The sequence below is a fragment of the Erpetoichthys calabaricus genome, chromosome 2 (genome assembly GCF_900747795.2).
Source record: "Erpetoichthys calabaricus chromosome 2, fErpCal1.3, whole genome shotgun sequence".
Taxonomy (NCBI): Eukaryota; Metazoa; Chordata; class Cladistia; order Polypteriformes; family Polypteridae; genus Erpetoichthys; species Erpetoichthys calabaricus.
Window position 1 is genome coordinate 500162 of NC_041395.2, and position 25757 is coordinate 525918.

The following is a 25757-nucleotide window of genomic DNA, read 5'->3' on the forward strand; positions in this document are numbered from 1 at the left end:
GGTGCATAGCCCAGAATATGATGATGATGACCTCAGGGACTTCTTTGACTTCACTTTCCTGAGTCAATGTCAGCAGGACAAAGTCGCCGTTCCATATCCCAGACAAACTTTACAAGATCTTCGGCGATGTGTACTCAGGAGTCTTTTGGAGCCTGTAAGGTATGTTGGCTTACTGATCAGTCGAGTTTGAGCCGACTATAAAGAGTGATGGACTCCTCTGACACAATCCTAGAGATGCAGGGACTGAGGAGATATCTTTCCATATTTTTTACCTTCCATATCTTTTTGCCTGTTTTTCCTTTTACTATTGACATCTTTTTTTCATTTTCATGTTAATGTCCTTTTTTCTTTATCGTTTTCCCTTTCTCCCCTTTATCTTCATTTAATGTCTTCTGTCTCTTCTCTGATGTTTTATTATCTCCTTGTGTCCACCACACTGATTAATTCAGTTCTGTTCTCTCTTTATGGAGATGATAAAATCATCCATGGCTCTTCCAGTTCGCCCATTTTGGTCTTTTTTTCTTTTTGTTGTATTTCATATCTCAACATCACAGGGGTGTTGATTGCCTCCATTATGTGGTATATTGTGAATTAAGGTTTTAAATAAAGTTGTTATAAACCAGATAACCAATGAATAAATAAGGGGAAGTGGTTAGTAACGGAGAGTAATGGAGACGGGTGTCTTTTGTAGAGTTTAGCGCAGCACAGAACTTTCGACAGCCAACAGCGCCGGTAGTAAGTTATTTCATTCGCTTTTAAGTCTGTACCAGTGAAATGGACCAGTTTAAGCCTCCGCCACCGCTAGTCCTAACTGGCAATGTTAGAGAAAACTGGCGTAGATGGGAACAGAAATATAGGCTGTACATGACCGCAGTGGAAATAAAAAAGAAGACTAAAGAAGTGCAAATTGCCATTTTGTTGCATACATTAGGAGAGGAAGTGCTGGAAGTTTACAATACCCTTGAAATAGCCAAGGCAGATCCAGAAACGATTACAGTAGATGTCATTTTGGAAACTCAAGAAAAAATTGGTATTTGAAAGACAAATAGACCGGTTTGTTACCGAACTCAGGCAACGGAGCAATAACTGTGAATTTGGCCATACAGAGATTGATATGATAAGGGATAAAATTGTCTTTAGCGTTCAAGACAAGCATGTGAAAGAAAAACTTCTCAGAGAGCCTGGTCTGACTTTAGAAAATGCCATTGACATTTGCAGAGCTTCAGAGATAGCCAGAGAGCAAATGAACATAATGACAAAAGTGAAATTAGAAAATGAAGTGCACATGTTCACCCAGGCACAAAAAGCACAGGCACAGAGCAAACAGAAAACTGTTCAGAATGTGGTAAGGAATCAGCATTCAGACAAAAATGATAAATGGGTTTCTTACAAAAGAGATAAAGGTGATACAAAATCATGCAACAGATGTGAGAAAGAGCATCGTCCCAAAACATGTCCAGCACATGGCCTGAAGTGCAGAAACTGTGTCAAAATGAACCATTATGCTAAAATGTGCAGGTCTAAAGCAGAACAGGCTCTTCAGACTGTGGATGTGCTGTTTGTTGGAATATTGCAGTGTTCTCAGTTGAATGTGCTACAGACAGCTGAAAATGGAACTTGGCATGAGATCTTGTCAGTTCAAGGGTTCCCAGTAAAATTTAAACTGGACACTGGTGCAGATGCCAGTCTGATGTCAGTAATACAATTTAAAAGACTCCCAGGGAACATTTTTCTTGAACCTACCAAAATAAAGCTGATTGCATATGGCAGAGCCAGGATCAGTCCTGCTGGGTGTACCTACCTGAGATGCAGTACCACTGGCATAGAAGCAGAATTAAATTTCTTCATCGCTAAAAAGCCTTTTACCTCAATCTTAGGGAGAGAAGCATGTGAACAACTGAACCTATAGTCAAACGAGTTGACAAGGTTCAAGTGCACTCACCAGCAACCATACAAGAGTTAGTGAGCACGTATCCTGATATATTTCAAGGTCTGGGTGAATTCCTGGGTGAACATCACATTCATATTGATCCAGAGGTGACACCAATTATACACGGCTGTCGGAAAATTGCATTCGCTATTATGAACAAACTGAAAGAAACACTCAGTCATCTAGAACAGCAAAATTTTATCACACCAGTAACAGAAGCAACAAAATGGGTTAGCAGTCTGGTGATTACAGAAAAGAAAAATGGCAAACTGCAAATATATCTTGACCCACGTGAGTTGAACAAGGCTATCAAAAGACAACATTACTCCATACCAACCCCCAATGAAGTCCACAGCAAACTGGCTGGAAAAAAAATATTCACCATTCTGGATGAAAAGGGTGGATATTGGCAAATCAAGCTGGATAGAGAGACATCAATGCTCTGCACTTTTAACACTCCATGGGGACGGTACAGATTCAGGCGTCTCCCGTTTGGAATCAAATCTGCAAGTGAGGTCTTCCAACAGAAGAACAGCGAAACATTTGGAGACATACCTGGTGTGCACATCATAGAAGATGACATGGTTATTGCAGCTGTAGATGAAAAGGAGCATGCAGAGATCCTTCACGAGGTGATGCAGAGAGCAAGACAGAATAGTATTAAATTCAATGCAGAAAAGATACAATATAAGGATGGAAAAGTTAAATATATGGGGCACATAATGATAAGCGAGGGAGTACAGCCAGATAATCACAAAGTGAAAGCAATTGTCAATATGCCAAACCCAGAAGATAAGAAGGCTTTGCAGTGCCTACTGGGCATGATTAAATATCTGGCACAATAAATTTCCAATGAAGCAGCAATAACAGCACCCTTGAGACAGTTGTTGAGGAACGACGCACAATGGCTGTGGAGTCCTGAACGTGAAACAGCACTGGATAATCTCAAGAAATCACTGATGGAGGCACCAGTACTAAAATTCTTTGATTCAAAGCAAGCAATAGTTCTTCAGGCTGATGCTTCAAAAGATGGACGTGGTGCATGTGTTTTGCAAGAGGGACAACCTGTTGCATATGCATCCAGAGCTCTGACACCATGAGAATGCAGCTATGCACACATCGAGAAGGAGTTGCTGGCTGTAGTTTTTGCAGCATGGAAGTTTCATCAGTACATTTTCGGTGTCCCAGTAGCTGTGCAATCAGATCATAAACCACTGGAAGCCATCTTCACAAAGCCCTTAGGACAAACACCAGCACATCTGCAAAGGATGCTTCTTCAATTTTAATGCTATAATCTTCAAACAAAGTATACACCAGGCAAGGATATGCTCATAGCTGATGCCTTATCCCGAGCATATGATGTAGAAGAAGCTATTGAGAAATGCATGTGTGAAGATGAGAAAGTTGTTTATGCTATGGAAGCAACTGAAGCTATTGGGTAGGAGCTGCATACACAGCTACAAAGTGTAAACTTCGAGGATGAAACATTCCAAAAGTGGAATACTATGCATAAGAATGGGTGGCCAAAGCACAGAAAACAGGTAGATGCAGCACTACAATACAGTGCTTGTCAACAACATCTCCCAAGAAATCAACGAGAACCCCTAAAAAGTCATGACTTACCTGAATTGCCATGGTACAAAGTTGGTGTAGACATATTCGAGCTACAAGGTCGGTCATTTCTTCTTACAGTGGACTATTTTTCTAAATACCCAGAAGTACAGCAGATGAGGGACAAAACGGCACAAACAGTGATTGCAAAACTGAAAGCTGTGTTTTCAAGGCATGGAATTCCTAAGGAAGTGATTAGTGACCACCTTCCTTTTGCAAGTGCTGAGGTTCGGCAGTTTGCCAAAGACTGGGATATAACATGGAAGTTCTCCAGTCCTGGATATCCCCAGTCAAATGGTATGGTGGAGAGAACAATAAAGACGATCAAACTGATGCTTAAGAAGCTCTCCAGACGAACACAGATGCACATCTTGCATTACTCAGTCTGAGAAATACACCAATTACAGGATTAGGTTTCTCACCAGCAGAGCTATTGATGGGCCGTGTTCTCAGAAGCACCCTCCCTGAAAACAAGTCCCATGCTGAAACCCAGACACACAAAGAAAATGAAGCAGAGACTAACACAACAGCAACAAAAACAGAAAACATATTATAATTAACACACAAAGTCGCTTTCTGTCCTTGGCCCAGGAGCAAAAGTCAGTGTAGAAACCCCGCAAGGCTGGAAACCAGCAATAGTGGTACGGAAACAACAAGAACCAAGGTCATATGACATTATAACTTCAACAGGCCAGAAGTATAGACGCAATAGATGGCATCTTAGGCCACGCAAAGGTGACACTTTTATAGTTGATGAGGAAGAAGAAGACCACTATAGTACAGAACAGGTGCCAACACAAGAAAATGCAGGTATACCACCTCCAGAAAGCCACCAAGGAGAAGACCAAATGGACAGTCAAGTTCGAGAAAGATCCGCTAGAAGTGGCAGGGTTGTAAAAATACCTGAAAGATTTAAAGATTTTGTAATGGGCAACAGTAAAATGTGAGATCCAGCAGGAGGCCAAGTACTCAAGACCTCTGCGTCTCAGGACTACATAAGCGCACAGTACTCAGCAGTGACTTGATAATATGAAAAAAATAAGAATTGTGTGCATGTGTACATAGTTGGTTATTTTCTAATGCAAAACAGTAAGAAAGAAAAGGAAAAGTGATTTTGTTTTTTGGAAATGGGGGATGGGGTATATTGTGAATTAAGGGTTTAAATAAAGTTGTTATAAACCAGATAACCAATGAATGAATAAGGGGGAGTGGTTAGTAACGGAGAGTAATGGAGACGGGTGTCTTTTGTAGAGTTCTGTTTGGTGTGCTCTAATAAATTAAACACCTTTTGAGTTAACCATCTGCCTTACACTGAATCATTCACGGAAGCTTCCAGAGCAAATAAAGAATATTACACATTAGTCCCCACTGATGATGTGCAGATGGCCAGCGTGACTTATTCTTGGTCTGGTCACATAGGTGCAGAGTGATCATGTAGTAAGTGCACATGTAGATATCAATAATTAAATGTTTTCTCTGCTATTTGGGTGAGTTGTTTTAATTGAATTCAATGCCATGACATTCAATTTACTTTTGTGTCGTACTCTTCACTGAGCACAGACTCAGAGTGCTATTAAGGGTTTGCAGGTAAAATACAATTACAGACTTTAAAATTACAAAATACACACATGAAATACTGTCTGGAGATTAGCTGACTGTCAGGACCTCCATTACCTTACATTTACATTTAGTTGACTCCAAAGCAACTTACAACAACTGAGATACAGCTGGTTACACTTCTTTTGGTTTCCCATTGGTGCATTGGCAGGTGAGGTGACTTGCTCAGGGTCACACGGTGTCAGCAGTAGGATTTGAAGTCACAACCTCAGGGTTTGAAATCAGAGCCTTGACTGCTACGCCACACTGCCTGCCTGTTACGAGATCTCAATTATCTTCATTCTCTTGGGCTTCAGAAACACACTCCACGTATCAGAGCACATACTGCATGGAGTCCATGTTGCTTTACGTCGTGTATTCAGTTTGTGATTGACCCATCTTTTCAGATTTGCCACTTAGACACTCTCCTTGAGATTTATTCTGAAATTTCAGATGTAATTCCAAACAAGGGTCCCTGCAGATCCCACCCCATCACCCACATGATTGACTGAGTTACTTCCTGAAGCCTCCTTTTCTAAGGGTTGCTGTTATCTTCTGTCCTGTTCTGAGCTGAAGGCTATCAAGGCTTATATTGGTGGAAACTTACATAATGGTTTTATTTGGCCATCTGTCAGTCCTGATGGGGTTGGATTATTTTTTTATCAATGAGATTAAAGATGAGTCACTTCACCCTTGTATTGATTTTCAGGAACTTAATAAAATTAAAGTAAAGAATAATGAGCTCTTCCTCTCATCTCTTCCTTTCCTGACCAAAGGTGGACATGTGGAAGTCTGCGTTCAACACGTCATCAGGCCGCTATATATATTTAGTCCTGCCATATTGTTTGGCTCATGTGCTTGTACTATTTATATCTTTTCTTGAGGATGTCTTGTGTGATCTTTTAGGTCATCCATTTGATGTATATCAGTGATATCTCAGTCTTTTTTAAAGATTCCATATCTGACGTAGTTCATGCAAAGGAGGCTTTGTCTTGTCTTTGTGAAAATAACGTATTTGCCAATTTTGAGAAATGTGAGTTTCATCAGACTTCAGTACTGTTGTTGGATTATCACATCAGCCATTGTTGTATTGAAACAGACACAGAGAAGGTCTCTACAAGTTTGAACCAGGAACAACCTTAAAGTATAAAACATGTACAATGTTTTGTTATGTTTGCCTTTTCTTTGCTGGCTGCACCTATTACTGCACTCACTAAGAGAAGCACCAAGACATTTTCTTGAACATGTGAAGCCCAGCAGGTGTTTGATAATCTAAAGAATTGATTCATGTCTCCCGCCATTTTGAGACACCCTGACCATTCCAGTGGAGGTTGATGTGTTTAGTGTCAGTATGGCAGCTGTGTTATCTCAGCACTTTCTGGATACAGACAAAGTACATCCATGTGATTATTTTTTAAAGGCACAATCTGCTTCTAAGCAGAGCAATGATGTGGATGATCGTGAAATATTTGCTATTAAATTAGCTTTAGAAGAATGGTGACATTGGCTGGAAAGTATAACTCCAGAGTTTTAAAAATTTTTTTAGTCCATAGGAATATTACTTACCTAAAATCTGCAAAGTTTAGTCAGTTTAACTTTTTAGTTTCTTATCACCTTGTTGATGGTGTGAAAGCAGATGACCAAGCCTGATGTGGTGGTATTTGAACCCAAACCTATTAGTCCACATTGAACATTTTCAAGAACAACAGTCATAGAATTGCTAGAATATTTCTGGGAGTCCCTTCACTCATTGTGGTCCAATTCTCTGCCACCTCCTGAGACACCTGATTCATTTGTACCTGAACTGGCGATTTGTAGAAGATTAGAAAAGTTCATCAGGACCATGGAGAGTTTCTGTTCAGCATTTTAAGTTATTTTCAGCATAACTTAATGGAGGTGATTCCTCTTTCAGAATTTTCCAGAAACATCTTATTTAACTCCTCCCTGATTTTATCACCATTGTAGAGTCAGTGTGGTTTGAAACCACCAAAAATTTGGTGTGATACCTCTGATAAAAATATACAGATAAGAGAAGACGTCCTCATCTCAATATTCAGATTTGCTAGAATTTCTGGCTCATGGCTTCAAAATATCCATTGGAGAGTTCCAACCTGCATATGTGGTCCCAGCTTATCAGTCCATATTCCATTCTTAAATTTTTTACACCAGTCACAGATATTCTGTCTTTTCTCAGTCGTTTTCAAACTCATGCCTTGTTTCCTGTGTCAGGACTTGAGTCAGTTCACTTTTGTTACATTCTTTTTGCTGTTAAACCTTCATCTATGGTGGAGATGTGGGGCATCAAGAATATGGAGTACAGAGAGATTTGGATTATACGGTTAGAGGTTCCAGAGTGGACTAGCTGATACACTGGTGTGGTTATAGCCAAGAGGAGCCATCTTGTGTTATGGATGCCTTTTGATTATTGGCTGATTTCCACATTTCCTTTCCACCAAAGGAGGAGAGTTACAGTATGTAGTATAATGGAGGGTGACAGTTCTGTACTGGGGCTCAATCATGAAAGTTCTCACTCTGAGACCATTTGGATTCACCAGTCAGTCTATACTGTGCGTCTCTGGGAAGGTGGAGAATTAGAACAGACAAAGACATTGCATATCCAGTCATGGTGTGTTCCTGTTTTACTAAGCCGTGACGTTCTCTGCCATGTATTTATAAACCGTGAAACGGGCCTAACTCCGTTTACATGGCAATACCATTATAGTGCATTGAGACAGGATGCAGACCCTCATTGTGGTTTCCATAATTCCTAAAGGGCAAAAGTTTGAAACAACCAGGACTCTTCTTAGAGCTAAGAGTCAAACTGATCAATTAGTGGACAATGGCCTGGTTAAGAGTGATGACCAAAAAGCTGATGGCCTGAGCTCCAGAGAAACTTGTGTGCAGATGGGAGAAACTACCAGAAGGACAACATGTCCATGTAACAATCTGCTGATCTGGACTTTATGACAGAGTGGCCAAGTAAAAGCCTCTTCTCAGACAAAGACACATGAAAGGCTGCTTAGAGTTTGACTAAAAGCACCCAAAGGACTCTCAAACTGTGAGAAGACAAATTCTCTGGTCTGATGAAACAAAGATTGACGTCTTTGTCCTCAGTTCTAAGCATCACATCACTAGGACAGCAGACCCTGCTCTTCACCTGCACAACACCATTACAGCTGTGAAGTACGGTGATGGCAGCATCAGGCTGTAGGGCTGTTTTTCCATTCAGGTGATTTGTATCATAACTGACTATGACATCCGTTCTAAGGGCTTATCATCCAAACAGGAGATAATAAAGGCTACTTTGGCCTTAATGAGAAGCATGAAGATCGAAAACCAAGCAACACTGATTTAAAAGCTGACTGTATTACATTACGATGCAAGAAAAGGTGAAGAATCTCAGGCTGCCTGACAAGACTGAGGCCTACTAGATTTTTATTTTCACTGCCCCCTGCATTGATCATCCAGTTTGTTAAACTCCAGAATTAACTGATGAAGAGGATGTTCGCTCTTTTGTCTTTTTGCAGACTTTTTCTAACTAGTCTTGTAATGGAACTGACTGTAAAAACGGTAATCAGTTTAAATAATTAAAGACAAGATAATTAAAGAAGGAGAGTCAGAAGAAAGGACCGAGTCAAAGGACAAAGCAAAGGTCAAAAACCAAAAGTCAACAAGATAGAAACATGAAAGTCAAGTCATAAACCAAAAGTCGTAGTCAAGGGGCAGAGTTTTGTTACAAAATACTAGTAATGAAAGTTCAAAGTAAGTAGTTGTACTGGTGAGTATTTTAGGGTGATCTTTGTACCAGCGCATTGATGACATCACAGGTGACGTAACCCTGCAGCTTCACAGTAAATCCCCTTGGGAACAAACATTACAACCCACCAATTAGCAGCGCGACCCTCAAACAGAAAATGGCCCAGTAAAGGATGGTAAAGAATACATCACATCTAAACTGATGCTCTAAACAATATTCTGATTTTAGAAGTTGATTCTTTGAGTATTAAAATCCCCAACATGAGGTCAAAATTAATTTTCCAGCTGGGAGATGTGGACACGTTCAGAACACTCATGAAACTCACAATGGAATCAGAATTGTAGATGGCATCACGTTATAGCGAGGACAACACATTATGGTAACAGCCATGGCACAGTGGGAAAAATCACAGGGAGATGTTAAATGAAATACATGTTAATAAATTAACATTATACCATAATGAAGACATAACTACAAGGTCCACTACATCAGCATTATGAACATATTAGGGTTTGAAATTACAAAGTTGTTGATCTTTACTGTTTTATTTTTGAGCTAATGAGCACCAGATGACATAAAGGTAGCGACTTCTCTGTGCAGCAGACAGACTTTCAGCTGAGTGGGAGAGGCGGTGTACCCTAAAAACAGGGGTCTGACTGATAGCACCATCAGCTTTAGTTTTAAGGGTCTGCAGATATGATTTAGTTTAATCACTAGTGATGAACTTCTAAAATATTCTGAATCCCCAGAGTCCATTAATTCTTGTATATTTTTTATTAAACTTTGCACCAGAGTGCTCAGTGAATTCTTCACCAGTGTTGGACTACAAACCTCCACCTCACCAATGCTACGTTTTGGTGATTTTACAAAATGTTCTGCGTTGTGCTTACAGTCAGCAGCAATATGTCCAAACTCTACACAAATGTATCTGCAGTCCTGGACAAAGGTTTACACCAACATCTAAGTCATTGTGCCAATTATGTCATGATGTGCTACTTCAAGTGACTCACCGTCTAATGATGGATCATCGCATCATGAAATTGGTGTCTCAAAATGGCAGCTCATATTAGGAAACAAAATGGCATTTGTGTTCAATTCAAAACAAAACAACAGTAAAACGAATTACATTTCACACAAGATGATATGCAGGTAGACATTTATTAGAATGAAAGCTTTGATAAGAATAATTCATTGTCAGTAAAGTGAGCACCTGGCTGTGTTCTTTCCATCTCATTAGCAGAGCTTGCAGGTCCTCTAAACACGCAGAGTGTTATTAATTTATTATCACAAAGTGAAGGTTGCTTTCCAATGGAAATCCAAAGCTGCACTTCTAACTACACACAATACTCTGTGGCCTGCTTTCCCTTTCAGCTTTCCCAGAATACACTGCACTCCCTCCTGTTTAGCTTGTCAAGTCTTTAAGGCCTTAGGCCGCCTTGTACTGGAGATCTGTCGGCTGTAAAGGTTCAAGTATCTGCCATACACATCTGAATCATCACAATCTGCTGTAGCAATTCTTACATGAACAATTAATCTGCTGTTCAAAAGGGTCTGACTACAGTTACCCACCACACCAACCTTTATGTAGGGTTGGCTTTCTGGCTTTTTATGAGCTGACGTCCTAAGGCCCTCTTATGTTCTGAGCCCCTACAATAAACACCTCACTTTTCAGTTGTCCTTCTCTTACACTTAATTTTTCACTTTCACCCTCCATGTGATCTGCAGGATGAATGACAACACATCTGGTCGAAGTTACATGTGTCTGAATTCTAAAACCATTTGCTGGACTGGTGCCATAGCCCCACATAGTAGATGTGTTTTCACGCCATTTAACACCTCTCAGTGATAGCTCTCTTTATCTTGGGTCAGCCATTGTGAGACAGGTTCAGGTTTATGGTCTGAAAGGCAGAGGAGAAGAGGATTTAGAAATGGACCAAATGAAAGAGAAAACTGCCATCAAACATTAGTGGGTGAACACCAGAAGAGACGAGAAACACCAGAAGACCGGGAACTGCATCTCAGCAGACTTTCATCTTCAAATTCTCTCCATGTCTGTTAAAAGTTGGAGAAGCATCATCCTGTGTTCTTCTGGTGCTTTGTCAGTGAAGTCCCTAAATGTCACATGTCCTCTTTATTTCTCCTTTATTTACTCTTTCAAATGCAAAAAATCAGAATAACCTTAACGTTTGCAGAAGATTATTTTTAAACATGTCACAGTGTGCAGGTTTCAATTATTGTAGTGTTCATTTTACTTGGTGTTGGTCATCTGGTCATTTGTAAAATTAGATATTTAAACCTCACTGGTGTTGTGCTTTTATAAAAGGAAACTTCAACGGCTCAGTGTGACCAGTGCTGATGTTTTTACAGAGATGTTATTTAGTAGGAACTAACAGAATGTCTGCAATGTCTTTATATCATTACAGAGTGGGACAGATAAGTTACACTTGGTATTATAAATGTATGGCGGACTGTGGTGACCTAAACGACTTCAATGAATTTTTGAGACTCTCAAACAATGAAATTCATATTGACTCAAACTGGACAGAAGAGACACTGAAGACAATGAACTGCTTCATAAAATGCTCCTCAAGTAAAGCTGACATCAGACTGGATAACATCCGTCATCACCGTGACATAAATGAAGGATTTGTTAACTTCTTTTCAGACTGTCTGGATTGGATATCTTCTATACGGTAAATAACCTGACAGAAATGTATTGTAGAGTTAATGTTCTTGTTTTTGTTCTTCCTTTTAATTTGTGGTGTCATTTTGTGCATCTGCTTCTTCTCACTGGTGGACTGTAATGAACTCCAGAGCTTCCAAACATAAAGTAACAAAATATCCCATAAATATTCAGCTTAATGTCAAAAACCCGCCTAGTTATACAAGAGAAAAGTTGAATCTTTATAAATAAAAAGTTTATATTATCCACAAAAACAAAACAAGATCTGGAGAGCATAAGTCAAAATGGCAGTATACACAATCCCAAAAGGTAAATGCAGTCCTCAAATAAAATCCAAAAGGTGAGGTCAAAAAACAGAGCACATATTCAAAAATCCAGAAAATTAAAAACACACAGAATTAACTCAAGAGAACACACCACACCACACCACAGCACACCACAACACAACACAGCACAGCACAGCACAGCACACCACAGCACATTTGAATGAACCACAAAGGACTGCGGGCTGCTCCCACCTTAAAAGGCTTGTGGACAGTTTCTTGACGCTGAGAGGCAGGAGGCCCCACCACTTAGGGACCTAGTAAACGATACTTAAACATAAGATAATTTCATTATACACATAATTCACACAAAGTGTAAGAGATTAGACAGACCACGTTAAAGAGTTGGACACCACCCGGTAACTCTGTATAAACCAAACAGCAATAGAAAAAGATTGGCTTTTCAGACTGGACTTCCACAGTGAACTGACTTCAGAATGGCCAAGCGTCCAGTTGTATGTTTTTCTGGTAGGAAGAGGTGGGTCCAGGTGGACGGTGGGTTTCTGTTTCTTTATTTTTATTTGAATATTATTAAAAAGTGTTTCACTGTATTGGAGCCCCAACCATTTGCACCCATGTCTGAACAATCCTTCACACTCTGTACTTTTGGATTGGTTGGCATCAGTGAGTGTGTTTAGTTGAGTCTTACCATGTTTTTCAACACTGAATACTCGACATTAATCAGTAATACTTTTCAGTTAATAAAATTTTGTCCTCCAAGATTTAAATAACATCCATCCCTCCTTTCCATTCCCAGCCTTGAGGCTCAGGGTGAACATTTGCCTCTATGCCAGCAGATCACACCGTTTTAAAATAACGTTAGGAAACATCTTTAACAAATAACTGAACTACTTATGTTCTTACATGATTATCTATCTGACATCCCTAAAGCTGATAATCCTGTATTATCTGTGTATCTTTATCAATTAGCTTAATGATGGGTTCTACAATTATGGAGAAATCACCAGGACCAGATAACGTTTACCACAGAGTTCTTAAGGAGGCTAGCGAGTTCAGGTATAAACCCCTGACGCAAATGTTTAGGAAGTCACTGCACACTGGAGAGATTGTGAAGGACTGGAGAATGGTGAATATCATCTCATTATTTAAAAATTTGGGCAGAGTGGTGGCTGTGAGGCTAAGGATCTGCGCTGGTATCCAGAAGGTTGCTGGTTCGAATCCTCATCACTGGCAAAAGAGATCCTACTCTGCTGGGCCCTTGAGGAAAACCCTTAACCTGTATTTGCTCCAGGGGCGCTGTACAATGGCTGACCCTGCGCTCTGATCCCAAGGGGTATGCGAAAAATAACAAATTCCTAATACAAGAAATTGTATAAAGTGAAATAGAGAACAAAAAAAAAAAAAAGGGCGACCGGGCAGATCCAAGCAGCTATAAGCCAGTAAGCTTAAACTTCCATGACAGGAAAATTAATGGAAGGAATTATTAAGAATAAGATTGAGGAACACCTGGCAAGGACAGGAGTTTAACTGATCAGTCAGCGTGGGCTCAGAAGAGGGAGGTCGTGTTTTAGTAACAGGCTGGAATTGTATGAGGAGGCAACAAAAGAATACGAGCAAAATGGAGCTCGTGGTGTTATTTATCTGGACTTTCAGAAACCATTTGATGAGGTGCCACATGAGAGGTGGGCATCAAACTAAAACAAGTGGTAGGTCAGGGTGTGGGGTGTAGATGGGGGCAGAATTGGCTCAGACACAGGAAGCAGAGGGTGATGGTGAGAGGAACATCATCAGAACTGGCCGGTGTTAAGAGTGGTGACCAGCAGGGGTCAGTGCGGGGGCCGCTGATATGTTTAATATATAAACGATTTAGATAGGAATATAAGTAACAAGCTGGATACGTTTGTAGATGATACCAAGTCAGGTGGATTGTCAGGTAATCAGGAATCTGTTGAATCATCACAGAGGGACTTGGACAGCAGACAGGCTTGGGCAGATTTAATGTCAGTAAATGTAAAGTATTACACATAGAAAGGAAAAATGTCAGGTTTGAATACAAAGTGCAAGGAGGTCTGGAAATTGAGAGCACATCTTGTAGTTACGTTTATACTAATTTATCAAAGTTCTGCAGATTTACGTTTGCTTCATAGTACAGTTCTGGCATTAGTGTGACGCGTTTTCAAATAATTGCACAGACCAATAATCTTTGTTTTAAAAGTTTCAGTAAAATTTGAAAGCAAAATAATTCACACAAAAATAGAGAAATGATATTTAAGAAAAGAAAGTTTCTACTTCAAAGAAAGCTCTGTTTTAGGATCACTTGTCTTGTTTCCTTTCTCTCTGAGTTTGGTCATAACTTCATACTTTTAAATGTCAGTCAGTTATTGTCCAACTCGCTATATCCTAACACAGGGTCACGGGGGTCTGCTGGAGCCAATCCCAGACAACACAGGGCACAAGGCAGGAACAAACCCCCGGGCAGGGCGCCAGCCCACTGAGGGCACACACACACACACACACATACACACACCAAGCACACATACACACACAAAAGGAGAGCGACTAGGCTGATTCAGAGCTACAGGGGATGAGTTATGAGGAAAGATTAAAAGAGCTGAGCCTTTTCAGTTTAAGCAAAAGAAGATTAAGAGGAGACCTGACTGAAGTAAAATTACCTGATCGCATAAAATTATGAAGAGAATTAGTGCAGTGGATCGAGACGGTGACTTTAAAATAAGTTCATGAAGATCACGGGGACACAGCTGGAAACTTGTGAAGGGGAAATTTGAGACAAACATTAGCAAGTTTTTCTTTACACACAGAACCACAGACACACAGAATAAGTGACCAAGTCATGTAGTAGACAGGAGGACTTTAGGGACTTTCACAACTCGACTTGATGTTATTTTAGAAGAATGAAGTGGACAGGACTGGTGAGCTTTGTTGGTCTGAATGGCCAGTTCTCGTCTGATTGTTCTCATGTTCTACAGTTCTGTCTAACACCTCACAACCTACAAAATGGAAATGACTTCAGTCAGAGAGCACTTCACAAAAATAAGCTATAATCTATTCTATTCTATAAGGTATGTGTAATTTTAATGGACTTTTCCTTTATTTCCATTTTATTTATTTTCTGATTATTTTTCTTTGTTATTATAATTCCTTGTTTTACTTCTTATAAAGCACTTTGATCTCCCTTTTATGTATAAAACTGCTGTAGAAAGAAATGTTGTGTTTCTCTCCTAATTTTATTTTCCTTCTAGTTTTCTAGATGGCTTCAATGAATTTACATTTTGGTGGATGTGTCGTTTGCTTTGTGAGTACAAAAGAGTGAAAGGAGACAACAGCCTTCCACACCTCATCTCTTTATTTGCACCCTTTCCAAACATGGTGCCTAGCCCAGAATATGATGATGATGACCTCAGGGACTTCTTTGACTTCACTTTCCTGAGTCAATGTCAGCAGGACAAAGTCGCCGTTCCATATCCCAGACAAACTTTACAAGATCTTCGGCGATGTGTACTCAGGAGTCTTTTGGAGCCTGTAAGGTATGTTGGCTTACTGATCAGTTGAGTTTGAGCCGACTATAAAGAGTGATGGACTCCTCTGACACAGTCCTAGAGATGCAGGGACTGAGGAGATATCTTTCCATATTTTTTACCTTCCATATCTTTTTGCCTGTTTTTCCTTTTACTATTGACATCTTTTTTTCATTTTCATGTTAATGTCCTTTTTTCTTTATCGTTTTCCCTTTCTCCCCTTTATCTTCATTTAATGTCTTCTGTCTCTTCTCTGATGTTTTATTATTTCCTTGTGTCCACCACACTGATTAATTCAGTTCTGTTCTCTCTTTATGGAGATGATAAAATCATCCATGGCTCTTCCAGTTCGCCCATTTTGGTCTTTTTTTCTTTTTGTTGTATTTCATATCTCAACATCACAGGGGTGTTGATTGCCTCCATTATGTGGTATATTGTGAATTAAGGTTTTAAATAAAGTTGTTATAAACCAGATAACCAATGAAAAAATAAGGGGAAGTGGTTAGTAACGGAGAGTAATGGAGACGGGTGTCTTTTGTAGAGTTTAGCGCAGCGCAGAACTTTCGACAGCCAACAGCGCCGGTAGTAAGTTATTTCATTCGCTTTTAAGTCTGTACCAGTGAAATGGACCAGTTTAAGCCTCCGCCACCGCTAGTCCTAACTGGCAATGTTAGAGAAAACTGGCGTAGATGGGAACAGAAATATAGGCTGTACATGACCGCAGTGGAAATAAAAAAGAAGACTAAAGAAGTGCAAATTGCCATTTTGTTGCATACATTAGGAGAGGAAGTGCTGGAAGTTTACAATACCCTTGAAATAGCCAAGGCAGATCCAGAAACGATTACAGTAGATGTCATTTTGGAAACTCAAGAAAAAATTGGTATTTGAAAGACAAATAGACCGGTTTGTTACCGAACTCAGGCAACGGAGCAATAACTGTGAATTTGGCCATACAGAGATTGATATGATAAGGGATAAAATTGTCTTTAGCGTTCAAGACAAGCATGTGAAAGAAAAACTTCTCAGAGAGCCTGGTCTGACTTTAGAAAATGCCATTGACATTTGCAGAGCTTCAGAGATAGCCAGAGAGCAAATGAACATAATGACAAAAGTGAAATTAGAAAATGAAGTGCACATGTTCACCCAGGCACAAAAAGCACAGGCACAGAGCAAACAGAAAACTGTTCAGAATGTGGTAAGGAATCAGCATTCAGACAAAAATGATAAATGGGTTTCTTACAAAAGAGATAAAGGTGATACAAAATCATGCAACAGATGTGAGAAAGAGCATCGTCCCAAAACATGTCCAGCACATGGCCTGAAGTGCAGAAACTGTGTCAAAATGAACCATTATGCTAAAATGTGCAGGTCTAAAGCAGAACAGGCTCTTCAGACTGTGGATGTGCTGTTTGTTGGAATATTGCAGTGTTCTCAGTTGAATGTGCTACAGACAGCTGAAAATGGAACTTGGCATGAGATCTTGTCAGTTCAAGGGTTCCCAGTAAAATTTAAACTGGACACTGGTGCAGATGCCAGTCTGATGTCAGTAATACAATTTAAAAGACTCCCAGGGAACATTTTTCTTGAACCTACCAAAATAAAGCTGATTGCATATGGCAGAGCCAGGATCAGTCCTGCTGGGTGTACCTACCTGAGATGCAGTACCACTGGCATAGAAGCAGAATTAAATTTCTTCATCGCTAAAAAGCCTTTTACCTCAATCTTAGGGAGAGAAGCATGTGAACAACTGAACCTATAGTCAAACGAGTTGACAAGGTTCAAGTGCACTCACCAGCAACCATACAAGAGTTAGTGAGCACGTATCCTGATATATTTCAAGGTCTGGGTGAATTCCTGGGTGAACATCACATTCATATTGATCCAGAGGTGACACCAATTATACACGGCTGTCGGAAAATTGCATTCGCTATTATGAACAAACTGAAAGAAACACTCAGTCATCTAGAACAGCAAAATTTTATCACACCAGTAACAGAAGCAACAAAATGGGTTAGCAGTCTGGTGATTACAGAAAAGAAAAATGGCAAACTGCAAATATATCTTGACCCACGTGAGTTGAACAAGGCTATCAAAAGACAACATTACTCCATACCAACCCCCAATGAAGTCCACAGCAAACTGGCTGGAAAAAAAATATTCACCATTCTGGATGAAAAGGGTGGATATTGGCAAATCAAGCTGGATAGAGAGACATCAATGCTCTGCACTTTTAACACTCCATGGGGACGGTACAGATTCAGGCGTCTCCCGTTTGGAATCAAATCTGCAAGTGAGGTCTTCCAACAGAAGAACAGCGAAACATTTGGAGACATACCTGGTGTGCACATCATAGAAGATGACATGGTTATTGCAGCTGTAGATGAAAAGGAGCATGCAGAGATCCTTCACGAGGTGATGCAGAGAGCAAGACAGAATAGTATTAAATTCAATGCAGAAAAGATACAATATAAGGATGGAAAAGTTAAATATATGGGGCACATAATGATAAGCGAGGGAGTACAGCCAGATAATCACAAAGTGAAAGCAATTGTCAATATGCCAAACCCAGAAGATAAGAAGGCTTTGAAGCGCCTACTGGGCATGATTAAATACCTGGCACAATAAATTCCCAATGAAGCAGCAATAACAGCACCCTTGAGACAGTTGTTGAGGAACGACGCACAGTGGCTGTGGAGTCCGGAACGTGAAACAGCACTGGATAATCTCAAGAAATCACTGATGGAGGCACCAGTACTAAAATTCTTTGATTCAAAGCAAGCAATAGTTCTTCAGGCTGATGCTTCAAAAGATGGACGTGGTGCATGTGTTTTGCAAGAGGGACAACCTGTTGCATATGCATCCAGAGCTCTGACACCATGAGAATGCAGCTATGCACACATCGAGAAGGAGTTGCTGGCTGTAGTTTTTGCAGCATGGAAGTTTCATCAGTACATTTTCGGTGTCCCAGTAGTTGTGCAATCAGATCATAAACCACTGGAAGCCATCTTCACAAAGCCCTTAGGACAAACACCAGCACATCTGCAAAGGATGCTTCTTCAATTTTAATGCTATAATCTTCAAACAAAGTATACACCAGGCAAGGATATGCTCATAGCTGATGCCTTATCCCGAGCGTATGATGTCGAAGAAGTTATTGAGGAATGCATGTGTGAAGATGAGAAAGTTGTTTATGCCATGGAAGCAACGGAAGCTATTGGGTAGGAGCTGCATACACAGCTACAAAGTGTAAACTTCGAGGATGAAACATTCCAAAAGTGGAATACTATGCATAAGAATGGGTGGCCAAAGCACAGAAAACAGGTAGATGCAGCACTGCAAGTATACTGGCCAATCAGAGACAATATCAAGATCAGTAATCGCGTCTTTATGTTTGGTGACAGATTTATCATTCCTACCAGAATGAGGTTGATGATGCTTGAAAAGTTACACATCGCTCATCAAGGTATTCAGCGAACCAAAGAACAAGCACGTAAGTACATGTACTGGCCTGGCATGTCCACAGATATAGAACAAATGATAGGAAAATACAGTGCTTGTCAACAACATCTCCCAAGAAATCAACGAGAACCCCTAAAAAGTCATGACTTACCTGAATTGTCATGGTACAAAGTTGGTGTAGACATATTCGAGCTACAAGGTCAGTCATTTCTTCTTACAGTGGACTATTTTTCTAAATACCCAGAAGTACAGCAGATGAGGGACAAAACGGCACAAACAGTGATTGCAAAACTGAAAGCTGTGTTTTCAAGGCATGGAATTCCTAAGGAAGTGATTAGTGACCACCTTCCTTTTGCAAGTGCTGAGGTTCGGCAGTTTGCCAAAGACTGGGATATAACATGGAAGTTCTCCAGTCCTGGATATCCCCAGTCAAATGGTATGGTGGAGAGAACAATAAAGACGATCAAACTGATGCTTAAGAAGCTCTCCAGACGAACACAGATGCACATCTTGCATTACTCAGTCTGAGAAATACACCAATTACAGGATTAGGTTTCTCACCAGCAGAGCTATTGATGGGCCGTGTTCTCAGAAGCACCCTCCCTGAAAACAAGACCTATGCTGAAACCCAGACACACAAAGAAAATGAAGCAGAGACTAACACAGCAGCAACAAAAACAGAAAACATATTATGATTAACACACAAAGTCGCTTTCTGTCCTTGGCCCAGGAGCAAAAGTCAGTGTAGAAACCCCGCAAGGCTGGAAACCAGCAATAGTGGTATGGAAACGACAAGAACCAAGGTCATATGACATTATAACTTCAACAGGCCAGAAGTATAGACGCAATAGACGCCATCTTAGGCCACGCAAAGGTGACACTTTTATAGTTGATGAGGAAGAAGAAGACCACTATAGTACAGAGCAGGTGCCAACACAAGAAAATGCAGGTATACCACCTCCAGAAAGCCACCAAGGAGAAGACCAAATGGACAGTCAAGTTCGAGAAAGATCCACTAGAAGTGGCAGGGTTGTAAAAATACCTGAAAGATTTAAAGATTTTGTAATGGGCAACAGTAAAATGTGAGATCCAGCAGGAGTCCAAGTACTCAAGACCTCTGCGTCTCAGGACTACATAAGCGCACAGTACTCAGCAGTGACTTGATAATATGAAAAAATTAAGAATTGTGTGCATGTGTACATAGTTGGTTATTTTCTAATGCAAAACAGTAAGAAAGAAAAGGAAAAGTGATTTTGTTTTTTGGAAAAGGGGGATGGGGTATATTGTGAATTAAGGTTTTAAATAAAGTTGTTATAAACCAGATAACCAATGAATGAATAAGGGGGAGTGGTTAGTAACGGAGAGTAATGGAGACGGGTGTCTTTTGTAGAGTTCTGTTTGGTGTGCTCTAATAAATTAAACACCTTTTGAGTTAACCATCTGCCTTACACTGAATCATTCACGGAAGCTTCCAGAGCAAATAAAGAATATTACACATTAGTCCCCACTGATGATGTGCAGATGGCCAGCGTGACTTATTCTTGGTCTGGTCACATAGGTGCAGAGTGATCATGTAGTAAGTGCACATGTAGATATCAATAATTAAATGTTTTCTCTGCTATTTGGGTGAGTTGTTTTAATTGAATTCAATGCCATGACATTCAATTTACTTTTCTGTCACACTCTTCACTGAGCGCAGACTCAGAGTGTTATTAAGGGTTTGCAGGTAAAATACAATTACAGACTTTAAAATTACAAAATACACACATGAAATACTGATTAGGTTAAACACACCATAAAACATAGGAAATTAAAATAATTTAACACAGTTATTAGTAACAGGCAAAGTCTGACCCAGTGACAGTATTCAACTCATTTCTGGTTTTGATCACATCTTCACAGTTGGATATTTTTAAAATCCAACATGTCCTCCTATCCTGTGAGATTCTTGAGTGTCTGTTAATTCAGATGCTGCTGGAAATTTTATAAATTTCAAACCTGCCACTGTATTATCGTAGTATTTCCCTCTACTTACCCTTTACCTGTTTTCTCAAGGGTAAATGTTCTAATCAGGTTCGTTATCGGGTTGGTCTACTGCTGCACTTTAAAATGAACACACACACACATAGATAAACACACACACACAGACCCCAACCACAACAGTGCTCCATGAATGACACACACACACTGATTAACCCTTAGCACTTTAAACCACACATCAGCCTGTCCTCAGCACTTCAAGAAACTTATTATCGGCACGAACAACATACGATGTTTTAGTGATATCTGAGACCTAAATATTACTTTTGGTCTACAAGAATACATTTAAACATACAAAGACTCAGCACTCTTGACTATAGGCCATTTATCAGCCAAGAATACCTTACTTTTTATCGTACTGTCCCTTCTTTTGAGTGGCACTCCTCACTCTCAGCCTTATAAACCTCGCAGCACAGAAATAATGGCAAAAATCTGGCTACCCCAGGTGCTCAAAGAAATCTAACTTATTAATTCAATCACTCTAGACATTAAGACAAAGCATAGAAAGTTAAAAGCAGAATAATAATAATAATAATAATAATAATAATAATAATAATAATAATAGTAATACCACTGGAAGAAAGAATAATAGAAAATAAGTACTGATAGGAAAGTCTGAATATATATAGTCTTTAGGAAAAGCTTACGAAAAAGTTACAGATGACAAGGATGACTGTCCCAGGGAGGCGTTTGATTTAGCAATCGATGTTCATGATGCCTTTCTGACGACCAATGCCGTCTTGGTCTGTTCCTCTTCTTCTCCTTCTTCTTCTGTTCTTCTTCTCCTCCTTCTCCTACAAACCAAGGCATATTTATTATAAAGTTTCATGCCATGGTTTCACAGTACATGAATGTTCCACGCACCTGATTGGCTGGCTGTCAATATGATTGATGAATTTTGCTCAAATTCTTTCCCAGATAATAAAGTTCTTTGATATTGCCTCAGTTTCTCTTTCCTAGGCCATAAACTCAAGTGTTAAAGTAATCAATAGGTGTCAGTTCAGCATCCTTTCCCAGGTTGTAAAATAATTGAACCTCATACTGTCTTCCTTTCAATGTAGGAAACAGCGTTTGAAAGTGAGGTGTAAGAAAACCTGCTTTGATTTGACTTAATTGTAGTTCATTTGTTGTTTTTATCTTGACCAAAATATAATGGAAAATTAAACCAAAATGTACAGATTTTATACACCATAACAGCCACTGAATGTTGTCTGGAGATTAGCTGACTGTCAGGACCTCCATTACCTTACATTTACATTTAGTTGACTCCAAAGCAACTTACAACAACTGAGATACAGCTGGTTACACTTCTTTTGGTTTCCCATTGGTGCATTGGCAGGTGAGGTGACTTGCTCAGGGTCACACGGTGTCAGCAGTAGGATTTGAAGTCACAACCTCAGGGTTTGAAATCAGAGCCTTGACCGCTACGCCACACTGCCTGCCTGTTACGAGATCTCAATTATCTTCATTGTCCTTGGCTTCAGAAACACACTCCACGTATCAGAGCATATACTGCATGAAGTCCATGTTGCTTTACGTCATGTATTCAGTTTGTGATTGACCCATCTTTTCAGATTTGCCACTTAGACACTCTCCTTGAGATTTATTCTGAAATTTCAGATGCAATTCCAAACAAGGGTCCCTGCAGATCCCACCTCATCACCCACATGATTGACTGAGTTACTTCCTGAAGCCTCCTTGTCTAAGGGTCGCTGTTATCTCCTGTCCTGTTCTGAGCTGAAGGCTAACAAGGCTTATATTGGTGGAAACTTACATAATGGTTTTATTTGGCCATCTGTCAGTCCTGATGGGGTTGGATTATTTTTTTATCAATGAGTTTAAAGATGAGTCACTTCACCCTTGTGTTGATTTTCAGGAACTTAATAAAATTACAGTAAAGAATAATGAGCTCTTCCTCTGATCTCTTCCTTTCCTGACCAAAAGTGGACATGTGGAAGTCTGCGTTCAACACGTCATCAGGCCGCTATATATATTTAGTCCTGCCAAATTGTTTGGGTCATATGCTTGCACTATTTCTATCCTTTCTTGAGGATGTCTTGTGTGATCTTTTAGGTCATTCAGTTGATTTATAACAGTGATATCTCCGTCTTTTTTAAAGATTCCATATCTGACGTAGCTCATGTAAAGGAGGCTTTGTCATGTCTTTGTGAAAATAACGTATTTGCCAATTCTGAGAAATGTGAGTTTCATCAGACTTCACTACTGTTGTTGGATTATCAGATCAGCCATTCTTGTATTGAAATAGACACAGAGAAGGTCTCTACAAGTTTGAACCAGGAACAACCTTAAAGTATAAAACACGGACAATGTTTTGTTACGTTTGCCTTTTCTTTGCTGGCTGCTCCTATTACTGCACTCACTAAGAGAAGCACCAAGACATTTTCTTGAACATGTGAAACCAGCAGGTGTTTGATAATCTAAAGACGTGATTCATGTCTGCTGCCATTTTGAGACACCCTGACCATTTCAGTGGAGGTCGATGTGTTTAGTGTCAGTATGGCAGCTGTGTTATCTCAACACTTTCTGGATAAGGACAAAGTACATCCATGTGCTTATTTTTTGAAGACACAATCTGCTTCTGAGCAGAGCTATGATGTGGATGATCATGAAATATTTGCTATTAAATTAGCTTTAGAAGAATAGTGACATTGGCTGGAATGTATAACTCCTGAGTTTTTAATTTTTTTAGTCCGTAGGAATATTACTTACCTAAAATCTGCAAAGTTTACTCAGTTTAACTTTTTAGTTTCTAATCACCTTGTTGATGGTGTGAAAGCAGCTGCAGTTTCCAGACTGACCAAGCCTGATGTGGTGATATTTGAACCCAATCCTATTAGTCCACCTTGAACATTTTTAAGAACAACAGTCATAGAATTGCTAGAATATTTCTGGGAGTCCCTTCACTCATTGTGGTCCAATTCTCTGCCACCTCCTGAGACACCTGAGTCATTTGTACCTGAACTGGCGATTTGTAGAAGATCAGAAGAGTTCATCAGCACCATGGAGAGTTTCTGTTCGGCATTCTAAGCTATTTTCAGCCTAACTTGAAGGAGGTGATTACTGTTTCAGAATTTTCTAGAAACATCTTATTTAACTCCTTATCACCATTGTAGAGTCAATATAGTTTTAAACCACCAATAATTTGGTGTGATACCTCTGAGTCCTTGTCTGTCAGAATTTGTGAGGCCCTTCCATTCTCCCATACTTTGGTCCAACTAGAACTCAAAGTCACTGGTGTGAACCTCTGATAAAAATATACTGATAAGAGAAGACGTCCTCATTCCAGCTTATCTGTCCATATTCCATTCTTAAATGTGATACACCAGTCACACATATTCTGTCTTTTCTCAGTCGCTGTCAAACTCATGCCTTGTTTCCTGTGTCAGGACTTGAGTCTGTTCACTTTTGTTACATTTTCTTTTTGCTGTTAAACCTTCATCTATGGTGGAGATGTGGGGCATCAAGAATATGGAGTACAGAGAGGTTTGGATTATACGGTTAGAGGTTCCAGAGTGGACTAGCTGATACACTGGTGTGGTTATAGCCAAGAGCAGCCATCTTGTGTTATGGATGCCTTTTGATTATTGGCTGATTTCCACATTTCCTTTCCACCAAAGGAGGAGAGATAGATAGATAGATAGATAGATAGATAGATAGATAGATAGATAGATAGATAGATAGATAGATAGATAGATAGATAGATAGATAGATAGATAGATAGATAGATAGATAGATAGATAGATAGATAGATAGATAGATAGATACTTTATTAATCCCGATGGGAAATTCACATTCTTCAGCAGCAGCATACTGATACAATAAATAATATTAAATTAAAGAATGATAGAAAAGTACACATACATATACAGTCATACACGGAGCTGCTGAAAAGGCTGCCACTCACGGCGAGAGTTACAGTATGTAGTATTATGGAGGGTGACAGTTCTGTACTGGGGCTCAATCATGAAAGTTCTCACTCTGAGATCATTTGGATTCACCAGTCAGCCTATACTGTGTTTCTCTGGGAAGGTGGAGAATTAGAACAGACAAAGACATTGAATATCCAGTCATGGTGTGTTCCTGTTTTACTAAACCGTGACGTTCTCTGCCATGTATTTATAACTCCGTTTACATGGCAATACCACTATAGTGCATTGAGACAGGATGCAGACCCCCATTGTGGTTTCCATAATTCCTAAAGGGCAAAAGTTCGGAACAACCTGGACTCTTCTTAGAGCCGAGAGTCAAACTGATCAATTAGTGGACAATGGCCTGGTTAAGAGAGATGACCAAAAAGCTGATGGCCTGAGCTCCAGAGAAACCTGTGTGCAGATGGGAGAAACTGCCAGAAGGACAACATGTCCATGTAAAACTCTGCTGATCTGGGCTTTATGACAGAGTGGCCAAGTAAAAGCTTCTTCTCAGTCAAAGACACATGAAAGGCCGCTAACAGTTTGACAAAAAGCACCCAAAGGACTCTCAAACTGTGAGAAGACAAATTCTCTGGTGTGATGAAACAAAGATTGACGTCTTTGTCCTCAGTTCTAAACATCACATCACTAGGACAGCAGACCCTGCTCTTCCCCTTGCCAACACCATTACAGCTGTGAAGTACGGTGGTGGCAGCATCAGGCTGTAGGGCTGTTTCTCCACTCAGATGATTTGTATCATAACTGAATATGACATCCGTTCTAAGGGCTTATCATCCAAACAGGAGATAATAAAGGCTACTTTGGCTTTATGAGAAGCATGAAGATCGAAAACCAAACAACACTGATTTAAAAGCTGACTGTATTAACTTACAATGCAAGAAAAGGTGAAGAATCTCAGGCTATTTGAC

General features: G+C 39.8%; 2 protein-coding genes and 1 long non-coding RNA gene across 3 annotated transcripts in view; 2 read left to right on the top strand and 1 right to left on the bottom strand.

Moving 5' to 3' along the window:
- LOC114643007 (uncharacterized) overlaps positions 1-15486 on the top strand; it is an 83140-nt gene extending 67654 nt beyond the window's left edge. The window contains exon 4 of the mRNA XM_051923235.1: positions 15407-15486. Coding sequence (XP_051779195.1) covers positions 15407-15431 — 25 coding nt within the window. The 3' untranslated portion in view covers positions 15432-15486. The remainder of the gene's footprint in view (positions 1-15406) is intronic.
- Positions 1-25757, bottom strand: part of LOC114643014 (uncharacterized) — a gene marked incomplete at its 3' end in the record, with an annotated part of 1911439 nt that overhangs the window by 489716 nt on the left and 1395966 nt on the right. The window lies entirely within an intron of this gene.
- Positions 23243-25757, top strand: part of LOC127526738 (uncharacterized) — a 34991-nt gene continuing 32476 nt past the window's right edge. The window contains exon 1 of the long non-coding RNA XR_007934170.1: positions 23243-23322. This is a non-coding gene — a long non-coding RNA (uncharacterized LOC127526738). The remainder of the gene's footprint in view (positions 23323-25757) is intronic.